This window comes from Mauremys reevesii, linkage group 2 (genome assembly GCF_016161935.1).
Source record: "Mauremys reevesii isolate NIE-2019 linkage group 2, ASM1616193v1, whole genome shotgun sequence".
In the NCBI taxonomy this organism is placed as follows: Eukaryota; Metazoa; Chordata; order Testudines; family Geoemydidae; genus Mauremys; species Mauremys reevesii.
In genome coordinates this window covers 58,001,518-58,020,106 of record NC_052624.1, presented here as the reverse complement: position 1 = coordinate 58,020,106, position 18,589 = coordinate 58,001,518, and the positions used below count along the sequence as shown (strand labels likewise).

Genomic DNA, 18,589 nt, shown 5'->3' with positions numbered 1-18,589 from the left:
TATGTCAGTAACAGGGCACGGGGCTTTAATTACAAAGGATATTGCCAGCTGTGAGGTGGAATTTGAAAGGATTCTAATGCTTTCAAGATGGCTAAAGGAAAGTGTAGGTTGAGATGGTATCGTGTATGTAACAGTAGCCCTACCCTTAAGCTGGGAGGTGCGAGTCCCAGCTTGCATAGATGTACCCTCTGTGCATAGCCAGGGTGGCACGAGCAGTGGCTTGAGCTAGCCACATGAGTACAAACCCACCCAGACCCCCTGGGAAGATACTACTTGTGAGGCTCGCCCTAGTCACCATCCTAGCTACACTGCTCTTTTTAGTGCACTAGCTCAAGCAGAGCTAGCATGGGTATGTCTGTGAGACCTGGGAATCACCTCCCAGCTGAGATGTACCATCAGGGCATGGGAGCTGTAAAAAGCTGTAAAGCAGTTCTCACATTGTACATGTCTGATATTCTTTTGGGGAGTTGGAAAGTGTGAGAGTGTACACCACGATCTGGAACCTTCTGAATTTCTATAGTGCCAAGGGCTAGTGAGAGTACATGCACAGTGAGGCATAGCTGAAAGAGGCTAGAGGGAAGCTAGCATGGTCAACCTTCCCCTACCCATTCTTGTCCTTTCATATTGTTAGATAGAATCCTGTGGGTGACATTGAATGGACTGGAGAAGAAAGTGAAGAGCTTGAACATTTCAGCAACTGTGGGGTTGGCAGAGTAAAGCTATGTGTGTTAACAGGGAGCACTGGGGAATTATTGAAAGCATGGGGGAATTCCTGATGTTCAGAAGCTTGAGTTTTGCTCAACTCAAGGTTCACCAAGGGGACGACCTGCCACCAAGCAACCTTAACTTTGTGTTAACATAATTGTTTTGCCATTGAATTTCAAGGCAATATGAGTGTGTGGATTTTAAAGCAATAAGAAAAGCCATCCTCAACCTTAACTAGAGTGGAGCTAGCATCCCACTATAATAGAATGTCTCTCTTTATCACTGTTTTATTTAATGTATTTTCAGAGTAATTTCTGTAGACAATCATCACTGACCATGTTGTCCTCAAAACAATATAACATTATACCCATTTAGTTTATATTAGAGATCTTACTCTTCCGGCCTCTTCAAAAGCTTTTTGATCTTTTGACGCACGACCAGCCACAGAGCTCAGTCGAATAGCACTTGCAGCAATAATGAAAGGAATGCAGGCCAGGATAAGCAAAGTTAATCGCCAATCATATGCAAAAGCAATAATGATGGCGGACAGAAGGGTAGAGGCAGTCTTAGTAAACAAGCCAAGTCGGCTTCCAGTAGCCTATTAAAAGCAAAAGAGTCCAAAGTTAGAGTTAATTCTTGACACACTAAATAGAGATCAAATGTATGAAATCATTGTTCACTCAGGATCAAATATTCAGAGGGAGAACAATCATAAATGTTGTGCATTTAAAATGGACAGTTGTACATGCAAAAACCCATATGGACAATTACATACGCAAATACCCCTAGCTGTGGGTTAGGTTCAGGAAGCCTGATGAAAATGTGGCCACATGGGCTCAATTCAACAAAAAATATCAGGGTCCTCCTGTGCCACAACAAGGCACAGAAATCATGAAGAGCCAACAGCCTCTAATTTGGGGCATTTCAGTTATTGGGTGCCCAGCTTAAGGCATCTAGGGCCTGATTTTCATAGGTGCTGTATATCAGCTAAAGATAATGGAAGCTGCAGGTTCCTTTAATTAGCAGTGTTAGCAGCAGGAAATGAGCGTTCACACCAAAGAGCTCTTCTCTCCCTGAGGATCTGCACATCCATGTCATCAAGAAATGTAAAAGTGATGATTGGCACACGGGATCCGTATAAACTGTGACAATACTCATGGCTCAGCTGAGCAAATAGTGGATTTTCCAGCTGGGGGCCAAACTGGAAAATCGAGGGGGAAAATTGATTTGATTAGATCTGAAATCATTTTTTGGGAGGGGGTTGGGGGGTCAAATAAAAAATAATAATTTCAAATTGACCAAAACATTTTGGTTGACTAAAAACTCCCCCCGTTCCTCCCCACACAATTTTTTTTGTATTGATTTGGCCATTTTGCAAAGTGTTTTTCTCTTCTTTTTTATTTGGTCAAATTTGAAAATGAAATGCCATTTCAAACCAAAAGTAGAAATGGCATATTTTAAATGTTCAAAATGACACATTTAGACTTAAAACAAATCTCTCTTCTTATCTCTTTTGACTATTAGTCAAATTCATGAATAGATTTGGGGTTCCTAAAAATACCATTCACTGAAAACATGTTGGCCAGCTCTACTCATGCCTGCAGATGAAATGGAAAGTTTTGTGGAAACAATCCATCTTTCAAATATTGCATTGTGGACAAAGCAAAATAAACCTTGGGTGGGAAGTATGGTTCCTTCTTTGCTAGCCAGGGGCTTTCCTGTCCTCAAGAGACTTTTGTGTTCAATAAAATTATAAAACCAAACCAATGCCAAGATGAATTATTGCCATATACTCTAGGGGCTTACACATAAAGATCACTTTGAGACTTCAGTTAGCACAATATACGTCTGCCCACTTACTTAGCAGTAGCCGTGTTGGTTCCAGGCTATTGGAGAGAGAAGGTAGGTGAGGTAATATCTTTTATTGGACCAACTTCTCTTGGTGAAGAAGACCTAAAGAAGAGCTCTGTGTGAGCTCGAAAGCTTCTCTCTCACCAACAGAAGTTTGTCCAATACAAGATATTACCTCACCCACCTTGTTTCTCACTCACTGATCTTTCTTTGTTCTCCAGAGCAGGGGTTCTCACCCTTTTTCTTTCTGAGGCCCCCCACACATGCTGTAAAAACTTCATGGCCCATCTGTGCCACAATAACTGGTTTTCTGCATATAAAAGCCAGGGCCAGCATTACGGGGTAGCAAGCAGGGCAATTGCCTGGGGCCCGATATCACAGGGCCCCCCATGAAGCTACATTGTTCAGGTTTTGGCTTCATCCCCATGTGGTGGGGCTCAAGGCCCTGGGCTTCAGCCCCACGGGGTGGGGTTTTCGTTTTCCCAGGAAGTCTAATGCTGGCCCTGCTTGGAGGACCCCCTGAAACCTGCTCGCAGCCGGTTGAGAACCACTGCTCTGGAGAATGCAGTGTTCTCATGTTCATTTTGATCTATTAAGCTTTTTCATAGTTTGGATCCCATGCACCTGTTTTACCTTGACAGCTGGGATGATGGACCTTATCCTCAAGAATTAAGTTGCAGTTTTTAAAGATTCAAATAATTGTATGTTCAGTCAAATCTTTGATTGATTCCCACTCTGTGCTGGGCAGTAAAGAGGAGATGGGAGGGAGCATGAAATCTAGTGAGTCTGAGGATCTAATGTACTTGTGGCACCTTAGAGACTAACAAATGTATTTGAGCATAAGCTTTCATGGGCTAAAGCCCACTTCATCGGATGCACAGACTGGAACATACAGTACGAAGTTATTTATATATACAGAGAACATGAAAAGGTGGAAGTAGCCATACCAACTGTAAGAGGCCAATCAATTGAGATGAGCTATCACAGTGGTTCTGAAACTTTTGTCCTGGTGACCCCTTTCACATAGCAAGTTTCTGAGTGCAACCCCCATTATAAATTAAAAACACCTTTTTATATATTTAACACCATTGTAAATGCTGGAGGCAAAATGGGTTTTGGGGTAGAGGTTACAGGTCACAACTCCCCATGTAATACCCTTGTGACCCCCTGAGGGGTCCTGACCCCCAGTTTGAGAAACCCTGAGCTATCATCAGCAGGAGAAAAAAGACTTACAGTTGGTATGGGTACTTCTACCTTTTCGTGTTCTCTGTATGTATAAATATCTTCTTGCTGTATGTTCAGTCTATGCATCCAATGAAGTGGGCTGTAGCCCACGAAAGCTTATGCTCAAATAAATCTGTTAGTCTCTAAGGTGCCACAAGGACTCCTGATCTTTTTGTGGATACAGACTAATACGGCTGCTGCTCTGAAACCAGAGGATCTAGTGAGTCTAGTGAATCCGGGAGCTAAGGATTTTTTTTTTTAAAGACAAGTGAAGTAGAAATTAAATTTTATTTTAAACTATTGAATAAATCAGGAAACTTATTACTCTTTGCTCATGAGCGAATTTATTTTAAAAAGTATGACTGATTTTTTTCTTTAGAATTTTTTTGATGGGATCGTGTGGTGGGGAGGAAAGGGGAGATTGGCCAATTCTGCAGAATTTGCCACTTACATGCAGGATTTTCAGTGGCTCCTATCCTACCCCACTCCCCAAAGTCACACAGTCCCTTGTGCTTCTGCCACCACTGATACTCTGTATTAATGACAACTCACTTCACCCCAGAAAGCCCACATAAACAGGCTTCCTGTGTATGAAGCGTAGTGGACAGAGCTGGGAAGAACAAATCTACCCACATCAACATGAGCTCAGGGCATTGACTGCAATGCAATTCTCCCACAACTACAGCCTCTCCAAGCAACCGAAGTGGGACTTTAGGGCCACTTGATACACTGAAGACTTTGCTCCATCAGGCAGTTTAAGTGGTGCAGAAGTGCTTACACTGGCCCTTGGACATGGCTTACTTTTAAAGTTACTAAGTTGTTTACTTAGTCGCTTACAACAAGGAAATGGAAGGTGTAAGAACATCTGCCAAAGCTTTGGTAATCGTCATAAATTGGGACCAGTGAAACTGTTTCCAAGACTATTTAAATGTGTCAGAGAGCCTCTAGAGTAGATTTACCAACTCGTTTTCCAAAATAACTTCATCCTCCCTTGCCAACACTGCAATTCATAGTTGCAAGCAAAACGTAAAAACAAAAACAAACATACCCCTTTGATTTGTGAAGCGTCCGTAGCTAGTCTGGTTAACAAAACCCCTATGGCATTTTTAGGATCGTCGTACCAGCCAATCTCCTGCAAGGGAACAGACGGTTCCATTATTTTTGCTTTTGCAAGTGAAATGTTCTTACCGTAACTCAGACTGGTCAGGGTCATTAGTACAATGTATGGACATTATAAGCTTGACTAGCACGTGTGCGGGGGGAAGAGAGAGAGACAACAAAAGCACTAAGATACTCACTCTTCTTCTGTGATGAGCAACATTTATCAGATAAACTGAAAACAATCTTAAAATAAACTATTCTTACCCGCAGAACATTTGCGTTTTTTGGTAATTTTCCCTCTCCACCCCTATCCCCTTAGAATGCTCCTGTGCATATGCAGAACCCTGTGATACCAAGCGCTACCAATGGGTGTGCAGGGTGCCTAAGTGTTCACCCACAGAGAATCCTCAGCAAGGAACAAAGAGAGGTGTGTCCTTTCCCAGGGATCCATCAGGAGGGAGTATCCAAGGACAGTCATGTTGCAATAGTATTATTGTAAATCAGTCCTGATCCAGCTGGTCATCTTGACTAGAGAAACCACTCTAGTGAGCAAAGATAATGCTTTGAGAACCTACACCTGTTATGATATGGTCCGTTTGCTATGGAGTTGGATGCCAACAGACCTAAAGCGATTTATCTAAAACATTTATTTCAGGACCATCAGGGTCAGATAGAGATTTATCTTCTGTTTTGTTAATCTTTGCGAATATACCAATGCACTCAGATACATGCATGTTTTATACACTCTTCAGCATGGTTAATATTGAAAGAGATGGCATCAAAATTAGACAGCTCTCCTACCACCACTGAGTTAATTTGCACATGCTTTTGCTTTATTTTGTTTCGCACGTGTGCTCAGAGACTTGCCGCTTGTGCAGTGTTGAAGTGTCACTAAAAGGATGGGTTCTCTCGAAGCCATGTTTTAGGGAGGCTCTACACAGGCTGTATGGAACCAGGAATTTTCATGGTGTTATACAAACATCAGCCCACAAAAGCCACCTGGCTCACATGGCAGGAGTGCTGCATATTTGCTGTCTATCGCTCTGACATAGAAATGAGGCCCGTACCTGCTGAAGCAATGCTTTGAATGACAAAGTTCGCAATCTCTTGGTCAGAAGTTCCCCAGACTTTCCAAACATGAATCCCTGAAAAGGGAGAATGGGAAATACAACAGTTGAATTGTATGTGCTGGGCTGTACAGTCATATTTAGAACAACCTGCTGTATATGTGATGATATTTCAACCGTTCAGCTACACAATTTACAGAACCTACACAGTGTTTTGGGAGATGGTTTCAGATGTTAGTTTAAAGCTGGTGAAAGGTACCACACACATTCCTGGAAACTGAAGTTTCATCGTACTGCCCCACCCACATGCTTCCGCAGCCAGCTGCAGAGGTCAGCAGTGGAGTCACCTTCCCTGCTTACTCATTCCTTAGCCTCACTACTCACACTGCTATCTAACAGTATGGTCTCCTCACCTCAAAAAAGATATTCTAGCACTAGAAAAGGTTCAGAAAAGGGCAACTAAAATGATTAGGGGTTTGGAGAGGGTCCCATATGAGGAAAGATTAAAGAGGCTAGGACTCTTCAGCTTGGAAAAGAGAAGACTAAGGGGGGATATGATAGAGGTATATAAAATCATGAGTGATGTTGAGAAGTGGATAAGGAAAAGTTATTTACTTATTCCCATAATAACTAGGGGCCACCAAATGAAATTAATAGGCAGTAGGTTTAAAACAAATAAAAAGAAGTTCTTCTTCACACAGCGCACAGTCAACTTGTGGAACTCCTTACCTGAGGAGGTTGTGAAGGCTAGGACTATAACAATGTTTAAAAGGGAACTGGATAAATTCATGGTGGCTAAGTCCATAAATGGCTATTAGCCAGGATGGGTAAGAAATGGGGTCCCTAGCCTCTGTTCGTCAGACGATGGAGATGGATGGCAGGAGAGAGATCACTTGATCATTGCCTGTTAGGTTCACTCCCTCTGGGGCACCTGGCATTGGCCACTGTTGGTAGACAGATACTGGGCTAGATGGACCTTTGGTCTGACCCAGTACGGCTGTTCTTATGTTCTAACAGTGCCGACTGGGACGGTATTTTTTGTAACATACACACCAATGTAGTGGAACTGAGCTGTGCCCAAATGCATTCCCCCTAGGACACAGAACAGTTAGCAGCATCTTTCAGGCATTGCTGTTCTGGGCTGCTTTGTAATTAGCAATTGGGAAGGGTTCGGCTCTGTATTCCATACCAGCCACTTCAGCTATTCAGTGGCTTGGCTCTGGAACAGTTTCTAAGAAACACAGTGAATACAAAGCTGCATTATGTCCCCAACATACCTCTCAATGACAGGGCCGCCCAGAGAAGGGGGGCAAGTGGGGCAATTTGCCCCAGGCCCCAGGCTACACAGGGGCCCCCACGAGAATGGCTGAGGCTTCCTCCCTGGCCCCAGCCCGAGCCCGTCTCTGCCCCTCTCCTGGAGCCTCAGCGCATCCAGGAGCGTCCCTGAACAGCGGTTCAGCATGGCTGCGGCAGGGCCCCTGAGCTCCACCCCACTCAGAACCGTGTGGTTAGGGGGCAGGGCTACGACCTTCAGGCTTAGCTCAGCTCCCTCCGCTCAGCCTGGAGCTCACAGCCTCGCCCCCGACCACGCGGCTTTGAGTGGGGCGGAGCTCAGGGGCCCTGTCGGAGCCACGCTACCGCTGTTGAGCGAAGCTCCTGGATACGCTGAGGCTCCGGGTGAGGGGGAAGCCGGGGGGGGGGGGGGTTGGCTAAGGGGCAGGGAGTCCTGGGGATAGGGAGGGGCAGAGGTTGGGGATGGTCAGGGGACAGGGAAGGGGGGGGTTGGATCGTGGGCATTCTGGGGATCTGTCAGGACTCAGCGCCGGGGGGTGGATAGGGGTTGGGGCGGTCAGGGGACAGGGAGCGGGGGGGGTCCCAGGGGGGTGGTTGGGGAGGGTCTCTGGGGGACAGTGAGGGGACAAGGAGCAGGATGGGTTGAGGATTCTGAGGGGGGTGGGCAGTCGGGGGGCAGGAAGCGGGTGGGGGTCAGATAGGGGGCAGGGCCAGGCTGTTTGGGAGGCACAGCCTTCCCTACCCTAAAGCGCATTCAGCAGTTTGAGGCTTGCAGAAGAGCCAAGCTGTTAGCTTTTCCATTAGGGCAACCATCCCTTTCACTTCTCAAATGCCAAATTATAGTCTATATTTAATTTCAGTGCCATAGGGAGATTCATGTCAGGGGAGGGTAGCTTCATTTAAAATTAGCCACTGGGGGGAGGGATCACATGAGAAGAGCAATATCCTTCCCAACCCTACCAAGGGAGACCCCCCCCCCCAGACCCTGCATTTCCTGAGGCTTCAGAGGGGTTAACTCAGTGGTTCTCAAACTTTTATACTGGTGACTCCTTTCACATAGCAAACCTCTGAGTGCGACACCCCCCCCCCTTATAAATTAAAAACTACTTTTTTATATATTTAACACTATTATAAATGCTGGAGGCAAAGCGTGGTTTGAGGTGGAGGCTGACAGCTCGCGACCCCCAGTAATAACATCATGACCCCCTGAGGGGTCCTGACCCCCAGTTTGAGAACCCCTGGGTTAATTTAATTTTAGCACCTGTGTCCATTCACAGGCATATGCTATTTTGAGCATTTCAGTTTTCACAACATAGGCTCATCCCAGATTCTGGAACAATCTCAAATGCTCAGTTCGTGGAGTATGTACATAAGCTATACTAAAGACAAACCCATAGTAACCGTCTCCAGTTTGTGAGGGACTCCATGAAGCCAGTCTCTAGGAAACAGCTAAATGCATGGAGGTTAAGTCCATTAATGGCTATTAGCCAGGATGGGTAAGGAATGGTGTCCCTAGCCTCTGTTTGTCAGAGGGTGGAGATGGATGGCAGAAGAGAGATCACTTGATCATTGCCTGTTAGGTTCACTCCCTCTGGGGCACTTGGCATTGGCCATTGTCGATAGACAGGATACTGGGCTGGATGGACCTTTGGTTTGACCCAGTATGGCTGTTCTTATGTTCTAACCTAAATTAACCCAAAGTCATGGAGACAGATATGAGTCAAGGAAGCCAGCAGAGTATCGGAAAACTTGAAAAATCTCTGACTGGATGGGCTCAGGCGTTTGGTCAAAAGCTGAGGTGGTTCAAAAGTTTTGGATTTTTTTTAAGCAGAATTTTTTTATTGTTTCTTTAATCAATCAAACACAGCAAGCAGCAAATATTTGGCCACACACTTCTGAAACCCCAAACCATGTTCAGGTTTTGGTAGACTAATTTTAGCTTTTCAATTAAAAAAACCACAACAAATTTTGAAGGAAAGCAGACATTGTCCATGATTCTTTTCGCCTTCTTAAAAAACCTTATTTTTCGATCCAGGAAAAGTTTTGATGGAAAATATTTGTCCAACGCTTTTAATGAGCTTTAGTGCCTTTTAGCACTAGCTGATGCTGAGAACCAGTGATATCTTGTAAAGAAGTTTTCTCAAAACTGGGTTTGTGCCGAGATGCAGAAGGTTTATTTTTCCCAGGGCCGCCCGTGAGGCAATTCGCAAGGGCCACCACGAGAATATAGTATTGTATAGTATTGCAAATTTTTTTATGGAAGGGGTCCCTAAAATTGCTTTGCCCCAGGCCCCCTGAATCCTCTGGGTGGCCCTGCTCAATTAGATCTGAAAATCTGGACCATAATGTATATGACCAGATACTCAGCTTTCACTTTTCAATGTAGTGAAGTTTACCTGGATGATGTGTGTTACTAAGCTGATCACTGCCAGGACAAGAAACATTAGAGAAAGCAACGTGGTGTTTTTGCTCCTTTTTTCAGACTCTGTTTCTTGAAAAGCCTAAGTAAGAAAAGCACAAAGTAAGAATCAGTTACAATAGCTCAGGAAACACTGTAGAAACTATTGAACTTCACCTTCTCTCAGCTCTTCCCCAGCACCTGAATTCTGCCACCTCTCAGCTTTCTGCTGCTGGCCAGGAGGTCACTCCACCTCTCCCAGCTGACCTGCCTCTCATCAGCTGCTCCTTCTCCAACCCTCCACCAGACCGTCCCCTCATTTGCCTGTGAGCTGCAGTTCCACTAAACCCTGCCTCCAGGCTGCCACTTCACCAGCTCTTATCTGCCTTTCACTGAATGCTGTCACTCCGTCAGACCATCACCACCCCTCCAAGTGACTACAACACCCCTCTTCTCTTGCCTGAAGATAAAAGATTCCCTCAACATCTTGCTCCAACCATTCTCCCTGGCTGCTGCTCCAACTCCCAGCGGCTTCCAACAATCATATACTGGAATCCAAAGGAAGACTCCATTTCTTTCCTGCAATGATTCATGAATGAAGGGGTTAATTATTCAGACAGTCCCATGGATGTCCCTGGTACTTACAAACACAAGGCTGGATAATAGGCAAGAAGTCCCAAGTGGGGAGAGGAGATTAAGAGCTTGATCAAGCTCCTACTGAAGTCAATGGAAAGACTCCAGTAGAGAGTTTAGTGACAGTGGGAGTAGAAGGAGGCTCTAAGGCATCACCAGAGAGAACTAGCTGGAGGGTCGGGCAGGATTTAAAGTTCTGCATTTGTGCCTGGTTCAAGTTAGTTTACCATACAGTTTTGATACTTACCCCAATGATTTTTCCATATATAACAGAAAATGCAGGGTGGACGCCACCAGAGAAGGCAGCAGCAATAACGCCAAAGACTATATGCAGCCACTCAGGTTTGTTGAGAGCCAGAATTCTGGAATAAGTCACAGCAGGGAGATTTTCCCCCTACATAAGAGATAAAATTCAGCTGTTCACTGAAAGTTGTGGAACATGACAATTTCTTCAGGTTGGTGGTAAATCAGTAAAAAGGCCTAGCAACTGTTCACAGATAACTCACCCCAGCCTGCAATGTACACACTGCATGAGCAAACATATTGAAGATTTGTGACTCTGTAATTTAAGGTCTTAAAACTGAAATTGTAAGTCAAAAAAAAATCTGCAGGCATAAATTTAACAAAAGGCTCACTGGCAGGTGGGAGGGATGGGGTCTATGTAATTCAATGAAATGTCAAACAGGGTCAGTGACCATGGACTGCAACTTTAACACATGAATCATTAGAACGATGTAAAAGTCTCACTGTTCTGAACACAAAAAGATCAGTCTAGTTCAGCCTCTGCTAAATGCTAGTGGGTTGGCAGTAATAGAATTGGGTCAACTTACGTCAGTTAGTCTATTTTGTCTTTTACAAAATAGAGACCATGAATCATGACCAGATGCATGGAAAAGGCATATGAAACAGTGATTTAGGCTTCATCTCCCTTCAAAAACACATGGCAGCTCAATTCAGCTTCACTGAACTATTCAAAATGTCCATACATTTGTTGAGGAAGTTGTGGAAAATGAAATGAAAACATAGCAACAGGTACAAATTATTAGATGAGGTTTTGAGCCAGTTGCGATGGTCTCACCTGGTTATCTTTTCTGTGTTTCAGATACTGGAAAAGCCTGCCCACACTTCAATCATACAAGCCTGATGAACTTTGTGACATCAATACTTTCATGTCTTCCCATCTGATTCCTTCACTTTACTGCAAACAGTATGAATTCTGAAACCATGTATCTTGCCATCTCTTTCTGCTGACAAGGCCCAAATGCAACAGTTATGAATAGATAAAAAGTGTGTTCTGGACTTCTGGGCGATACACTGTAAGAATGAATCCAGTTGCTGCTTATTGTTTGCATCATGTTCTACCAGTAGACTGTACTATAATATAAAAAAAGCTCCTAGAAGAGGGTTTCTTCACTGGTGAGTTGAGACCTAAAATTGAGTCATCTGAATGTGTTGAAGGATCACAGGGCTGGTTGGGCTCAGCTTCCCACTCTGGGCTTTCTGACCAGATGCACATGGTCACAACACCAGTCTCACAAATTTGGCCCAGTTGGCCCCCTCATCAGGGGGGCCAGGCCAAATCTGACCAGTGCTGCAACCTCTGAGGCTGCAACACCCGGAGTAGGGAGCCAAGCCCAGCTAGCCCTGTGGGACAGGAGCTAGGATCTGTCTCAAGACTGATTTGTTTACAGCTGTGTTTTCCCTGAAGATTCCCAATTCAAGTATTCGCCCAGGTCAATGCAGCATATGACAGGATCATAGCAAATGTGACATGGATTAAGATTATTTAAAGAAGAAAATAGAATGACCTTTGTTCCTATTCTCACAAGCTATCACTAAACTTTAGGATTAAACTGAATTGTAACACTAACCTCTTTCTCCTTTGTTTTCTTCTTTTCAGGCAACTTTTTCTTAGAAGAGGTCTTTCTGCTTGTATGCCTTCTGGATCTCTTAGGAATGCTTCCCATCTCAGTGATTCCTGGCTCTTCAAAACCACCAAGATCAGTCAGGTTCTCCATCCTGAGATCCTCTAGCTCCTCTTCCCCATAGTCTTCATCTTCTGTCTTTTCATCACTTTCTGATATCTCATTTTGAGTGTTTCCACCATGATCCTAGTGACAAGCAAGGAATAGTGATACACAGTCACAAGACAGTTTGCAGCAAGGGGAAGGAACAGTATACTTGGTATGGAAACAAACAAAATAACAACACTTTGGTTACATTGTCACTTTCATATGGTAGTTTGTATAGGCCAAGTATTCTGCCAGTATAAGTTGGTGCAGTTGCAACTTACACGAGCAGAGAATTTGGCTCTGTATGTCCCCCCGCACTATCTATATAGTTCTGTGATGATGTCATCCACTCTTTTACTCAGTTATGTTTTTGACTCATTACATTGGGTAAATGTGAAGCACTGCTACAGGTGAAAAACAACCACTTTCAACTCAGAAACAAGATTGACTGATCAACTTTCACTAAACTAGAAAACATACAGAAACTGCAAAGCGAAAATGGCCCAGCTGTTTGAGTGCAGAACCTGCATGTGTCAGCAATAGTATCAGTGAGATCATAGGTGCCGATACTGTGGATGCTCTGTGGCTAAAGCAGCCACCAAAAAAATAGGGGGTGTTCAGCACTTGCAGGGCTGGATAATCTTTTGAGGGCTCCAGCACCTGGACTGCGGCCCCTCCACAATGCCCCGCCCACCACTCCGCCCCAAGGCCCCTCCCCTGATTGGCCTCTTCCTCCCCAAGGCCCCATCACACTCAAACAAGAGGCCTCGCTCTTGCTCAGCCTCTTATCCCTGAGGCCCACTTGTGCTCTGCCCCTGCTCAGCCTCCCTGCCCCTGCCCAGAGGCCCTGCCCACAGGTCACATGAGAGGGGGAGGGGAAGGGGGACGGAGAGGAGCACCCTCCAGCAAATACAAAAATCAGCACCTGTGAGTGAGATATGCAGATAGTTTTCTGGAGTAGAGAGATGGCCAGTAAATCTGAAGCATTTAGTCAGGAGTGCTCTATCACATCTCATTACCTGCTGCATCACAAGAGAATAGTAGACACCCTTCTGTGTCATGAGTTGACTGTGTGTTCCCTGTTCAACAACATCACCGTTGTGAAATCCAGCGATAACGTCAGCTGTTCGGATTGTGGAGAGCCGGTGAGCTATCACAATGGTGGTACGTCCAGCCCTAGCCTTTACGGGGGAAAAAAACAGAGAGATGTACTTTAAAATGTGGTGAAACACCCCCAGAAAATCCCTACCTAACAGTGTGGAAAATACAAGCGTAAAAGCCCTGCTGACCCTTTATAGCTGATCATTATCTCCACGCCTGCTGTCTGATTTAACAATCAAAGGACACTTCTGATTACAAAATCCACATTTATAATAATGACAGGGGAAAGTGGATTAATTTTATAGGCTGTGCAGGTACCCACAGACTATAGCTAAGGTTGCCTGACACTTCCAATTGTAAGACCTGTTGTCAGATGTTTATAACTTTGCCAAGATTTAATTATTTGGGATGAAACTTTCCATGCTGGTATCTGCCTCACCTTCTCCGCACCCCCCCTCCGCAAATTTCAGCAAAAATGGTTCAATGATTTCTCAGAATGAGGTTAGAGAAAAATAATGTTGTTTTGCCCATATTAAAACATTCTTATAACTGTTTAATTGAGAAGCTTTATCACCTAAATGCTTGAGAGCAGGGATTTGAAATTTGGAGGAGATGAGCTTGGCTCACTGGTATCAGGGATGTGCCTTTTACCATTCCCATGAAAATCTGAGGCTCTGAACATCTAAATTTGCATGTGCTCAGTAGAGACTTAGAGTTCAGCAGCTATATTCCCCAAAGAAACAGTCTGAGCTCGCTGCATTGTATGACAGGAGTGCACATGCACCATCCCCACACAGTGACTATGCATATTCCTGCCCAGGACTTTGGGAGCTGTGCAGGACTTTGCCTGAAATTTCTCCTCCCTATAGTCAGGAGGAGTCGTTTCCCCTGGTGTGACAATCTGCCTGGAGCATCAGGTGATCCGGCTGACGCAGCAGGATTGTTTGGGGAGGAGGAGATGACGTAACACACGAAGTGTTTACATTTTAAAGCTTTATTAATAAAATAAAATACAGCAGAGAGTGCTGGGAACGCTCCCATGTCGCTCAGGGGAAGAGAGAAATCATTAGAGCCCCAAGCCCTAACCCACCTTCATACTCACACAAGCACTACCCAAAGCTGGCCAGGCCTGGGTGTAACGTAAGAGGAAGAGGGGAAGGGGTGGACAGGAGTTCTTGCCCTGGGCCCAGGTCGTCCCGGGAATCCGCTGTAATCTCCAAGTTGCCCCAGCTCTCAGGAGGGTCCTGGGCTTCTTTGGGGGTGGTTTCAGTCAGGGCCCTCTATTCCTGGTGCTCTTTGTACCAGTTCAAAGAGCCTTGATATGGTTTCTTTCCTTTTCCCAAAGCATCCCAGCTTCAGGGATGCCTGGGTGGCTCCCACTCTTGTTGTCTCATCTGTGTTTTCAGATTCTTCAGCCCTGGGCTTTGTTTTCCTCTTTGCTGGTTTTGCTGTCCTGCAGGCAGGGCCGACTCCAGGGGTTTTGCCGCCCCAAGCAGCCAAAAAAAAAAAAAAAAAAAAAAAAAAGCCGCTATCGCAATCCGCAGCAATTCAGCGGGAGGTCCTTCGCTCTGAGTGCGAGTGAAGGACCCTCTGCCGAATTGCCGCCGAATACCTGAAAGTGCCGCCCCGCTCCAGACTTGCCACCCCAAGCACCTGCTTGATAAGCTGGTGCCTGGAGCCGGCCCTGCCTGCAGGTGCACGTCTGTGTAATTGGTTTTTCACGGCTGCTTGGGCAACTTTTAGGCCCCTGTCTTTCTCGGCTGTCAGCCAAGTCTCGGCTGCAAGCAGTGTCGTTGGGCAGAGGACAGTGTTTTATCTTTGAACTGAGCTTGTTAATTGCGGTGTTGAATTAACCTGTTCTCTGCTCTTTTCTTTTTCTTCTCCCCCTTTTCGGCCTCTTCTGACCTAAAAAAACACCTTCCACTCTCCACTCACACACCTTTAATCCTCCCCAAAATGCTTTGTGATGCTTGCAACAGCATTAGCAATATACAGTGCTGATCAGCCTTCCCAGAGACCTCCCTAAGGGGAGGGGGCCATTGGCCAGAACAGGAAACAACAGTAGGGAGAGGAGAATGAACAGTGATTATGGAAGGAATCAAAGTTATGCAGTAAAGAATTCTCTTGTCTGCAGGAAACCTGCCTTATTTGTTGCAGAAGTTGTAAGGTGTGTAGTGAATGAAGCAGGGGATTGCAGGAAAAGAAAGGATGATCTCATTATTGTTATAGCAGCTGAATACTGCCCTAGAGAATTGGATTCTAGCCCTGTCTCTGTGCTGAGCATTCTTGGCTGCAACTGAAGTCAATGGGAGATGTGCTTTTAATATATCTAGCGCTGTATAATGCAAAATTCTCTGAAATACTGAGTCCTGGGCATCACAGATCATGTACCCAAAAGTAGTATGTACTTTCAACATTAACATCTCTGTGTCTCAGTTCCCCGTCTGTAATATGGGAGTAATACGACCACCTTACCTGTCAGGGGTATTGTGAAGATAAATTCATTAGTGTTTATGAAGCACTCAGATACTAGAGTGATGAGAGGTATAGAAAAGCCCATGAGGAAGTTAATAATTTTGTTTTCAGAGCAGGGTTTGAATGGCATGGGGGCATACATTGAATGCTGAGGATAAAAAGAAATATTGACTAGCAATGAATGTTGAATAGCACCATCCTGTGCACTGAATGAAGCAGGGGCCCTGTGGAAAAAATAGTATGTGATAATGTAACTGAAGACTGTCCCCTAATGCAGACACACAAGGGGACCAAATTAATGTTGACCAGGAAACTTTAATTCTGTCATTCCCTAAATTTTGAGGGCTTGACTTTGGAACCTTAATGTTCTTTTCATGTCTTGTGTGTGTATGTGTAATTCAGTATAAATAATGATAGTATCTATGCAGAACATAAGGGCTCAGCACCCAAATACTACCCTCAATTACACCGTGCACTACCGCTGATATTAGGGTTGCCAACTCTGACTGAAGCGATTCCAAGAGATTCTTTTCCCCAACAGGACAATGTCATTTTCTTAAAATATCCTATTAAAATCTCCTGGATTGCTTTCCATGGTCACCGGGAGATCGATGCCGATTCTGGAGACTCCAAGCCAATCCTGGAGGGCAACCGTAACTTATATCAGTGTGGTCAGATGGGTTTAAGTGAAGGTAAAATTTAGGCCCACAGACTTAACATTTATTGCAGATAAATGCTGTGAGCCATATAGTGCCCTTGAGCCACACATAGAACTTACGGTATTCTGGGTTTACTATTACTGAGTACTAATGGGAGGCCGCCTTTTCCATAGAGCTTATTTTTATGATACACCACTGGTTATATACAAATGCATGTCAGAAATTTAAAGCAGTGCTGCAGCCCAGTCCTGTAGGCCTCACTCAGGCGAAGCTCCAGATTCTGTTGCCAACTCACCGTGTGTCCACTTAACCTGTCCGTGCCTCAGTTTCCTAATTTGCAAAATGGAGAAAATAATCCCTAAATCCCAGCAGTGTTATGAACATTATTAAAACATCTGTTTAATGATTGGAGAAGATACAGTGCTGGATAAGCACAATGTATTTTTACTATTGCCCTGTAGAAATCCATACAGTTCTGGCACCTTGCTTTGATAATGTAGGAGTTAAATTCCTGATGCCACACTCACAATTTACCACCAGGCAAGCAATTGTGATGTGAGGCAGAATGTGGTGATGGCCAGCATTAAAGCAGACGACTTCTGTCTACATGCAAATATCCTGGCAATCAGGAATTACGCTAACAGAAATAGAGCCTGTGATTGCTTTCGGGTTGCCACCTGCCAGGGTTTTATCCGGACAGTCTGGCTTTTGGCTTCTGTGTCCAGGTGGCATTTAGGCTTTCCAGGTGCCCAGTTTTTGATGACCTGGCAACCCTATGACACCTGAACCAAAAGCTTAGTTACCGCAGGGTGGGGAGAAGTGCCGGGTCATTAACACACACCAGCCTCTGCTCAGCCAGGCTGCCTCCTACATACAGCCAAGCTCCTTGAGACAGTCCAGCAAGCAATGTGGGGCACGTGGGGAGAGGAGCGAGTGATGGAGGCAGGGCCTCGGGAAGAGGTGGAAGAGGGGAAGGGCCTCAGGGGTGGCAACCTTAGATTGCTTAACGGAGTTTTGATTAAATATTACAGAGTCATATCATGACACCAAAATTTGAAGATGCATCCCTATTTATTTCAATGCCCTCCTTGAAACCAGTGGAGAGCTGTGCTTAAAAATGGATGGCATGCTATAGCCTTTAATGTCAAGCTTGCCATATAGTTGTTGTGCTTTGTAATACTGATTGATAACTCTAGCAATAGGATTCCTACCTTATCAAGAGCTGCTTGCACAATAGATTCACTCTGAGTGTCCAGAGCAGACGTGGCTTCATCCAGCAGCAGAATCCTGGGATTCCTTGCCAGGGCACGGGCAATAGCAATTCGCTGTTTCTGCCCTCCGCTCAGCTGAGCTCCCCTTTCCCCCACCATGGTATTAAATTTCTGAGAAAACCAGAGGAGCGTAGAGATTGCAGAAGCGGTCAGTTGAAATCCTTTTACCCCCCCACCCCCATATTATTGTTACTATCACATACAGAAATCCCCCCTTTTAAAAGTTTTATGATGGATGCTCCAATAAACACTGTAAGAATAATTACTTCTAAAAGAACTGTCTTAGCCAATTACATTCAGTGTTTTTCCCCCTTGAGGCAGAGGACAGTTTAAAATTCCTAATGATCAGTTTACAGTTTTGTCTCTGTCTCACCTTCCAGTTGGCCAGGAATTAGTATGCAGTGTGATGGTTTTCTATTAGCTTAAAGAAGGTACTCTAAAATTAGATTTTTCAATTATTATAAAAAGCAGCAATTGAAGTGAAAAAAACAGACAAACTAGAACTGGCTGAAGGAATCCAGCCATTTGATTGGCTAACAATACCAACCAGTGACTACTCAGGACACAAAGCAATTTTGTTTGCCAAGCAAAACCCAGTTTAAAAAACAAACAAAAAATACAAAAAGATGGGAATATTGGAAGTGGGAAAGATAGATAATACCTAGGAGAAGAAAACAGAATAAAAACCATCTGGTAAATTGAAAAAATCTCTCATTGTCCATAGAAATTCCTTATCCACCCTATTAAAAAATGTTGCCACATGACATACAGTTAGTATTGTAAATTAAGAACATTGTGG

The 18,589-nt window shown here is 44.6% G+C and overlaps 1 protein-coding gene across 3 annotated transcripts in view; it reads right to left on the bottom strand.

Moving 5' to 3' along the window:
• LOC120397906 (ATP-dependent translocase ABCB1-like) overlaps positions 1 to 18,589 on the bottom strand; it is a 91,932-nt gene that overhangs the window by 25,067 nt on the left and 48,276 nt on the right. The window contains exons 15-22 of one of the 3 annotated variants that reach the window (XM_039524603.1): positions 17,731 to 17,901; positions 13,304 to 13,465; positions 12,144 to 12,383; positions 10,520 to 10,666; positions 9,638 to 9,742; positions 5,949 to 6,026; positions 4,829 to 4,912; positions 1,100 to 1,303 (exon numbers count right to left, since the gene is read on the bottom strand). In XM_039524603.1, the coding sequence (XP_039380537.1) occupies positions 1,100 to 1,303; positions 4,829 to 4,912; positions 5,949 to 6,026; positions 9,638 to 9,742; positions 10,520 to 10,666; positions 12,144 to 12,383; positions 13,304 to 13,465; positions 17,731 to 17,901 (1,191 nt within the window). Of the gene's footprint in view, positions 1 to 1,099; positions 1,304 to 4,828; positions 4,913 to 5,948; positions 6,027 to 9,637; positions 9,743 to 10,519; positions 10,667 to 11,390; positions 11,517 to 12,143; positions 12,384 to 13,303; positions 13,466 to 16,775; positions 16,850 to 17,730; positions 17,902 to 18,589 lie in introns of those variants that run through there. The other 2 variants (XM_039524601.1, XM_039524602.1) reach the window with 2 other exon arrangements.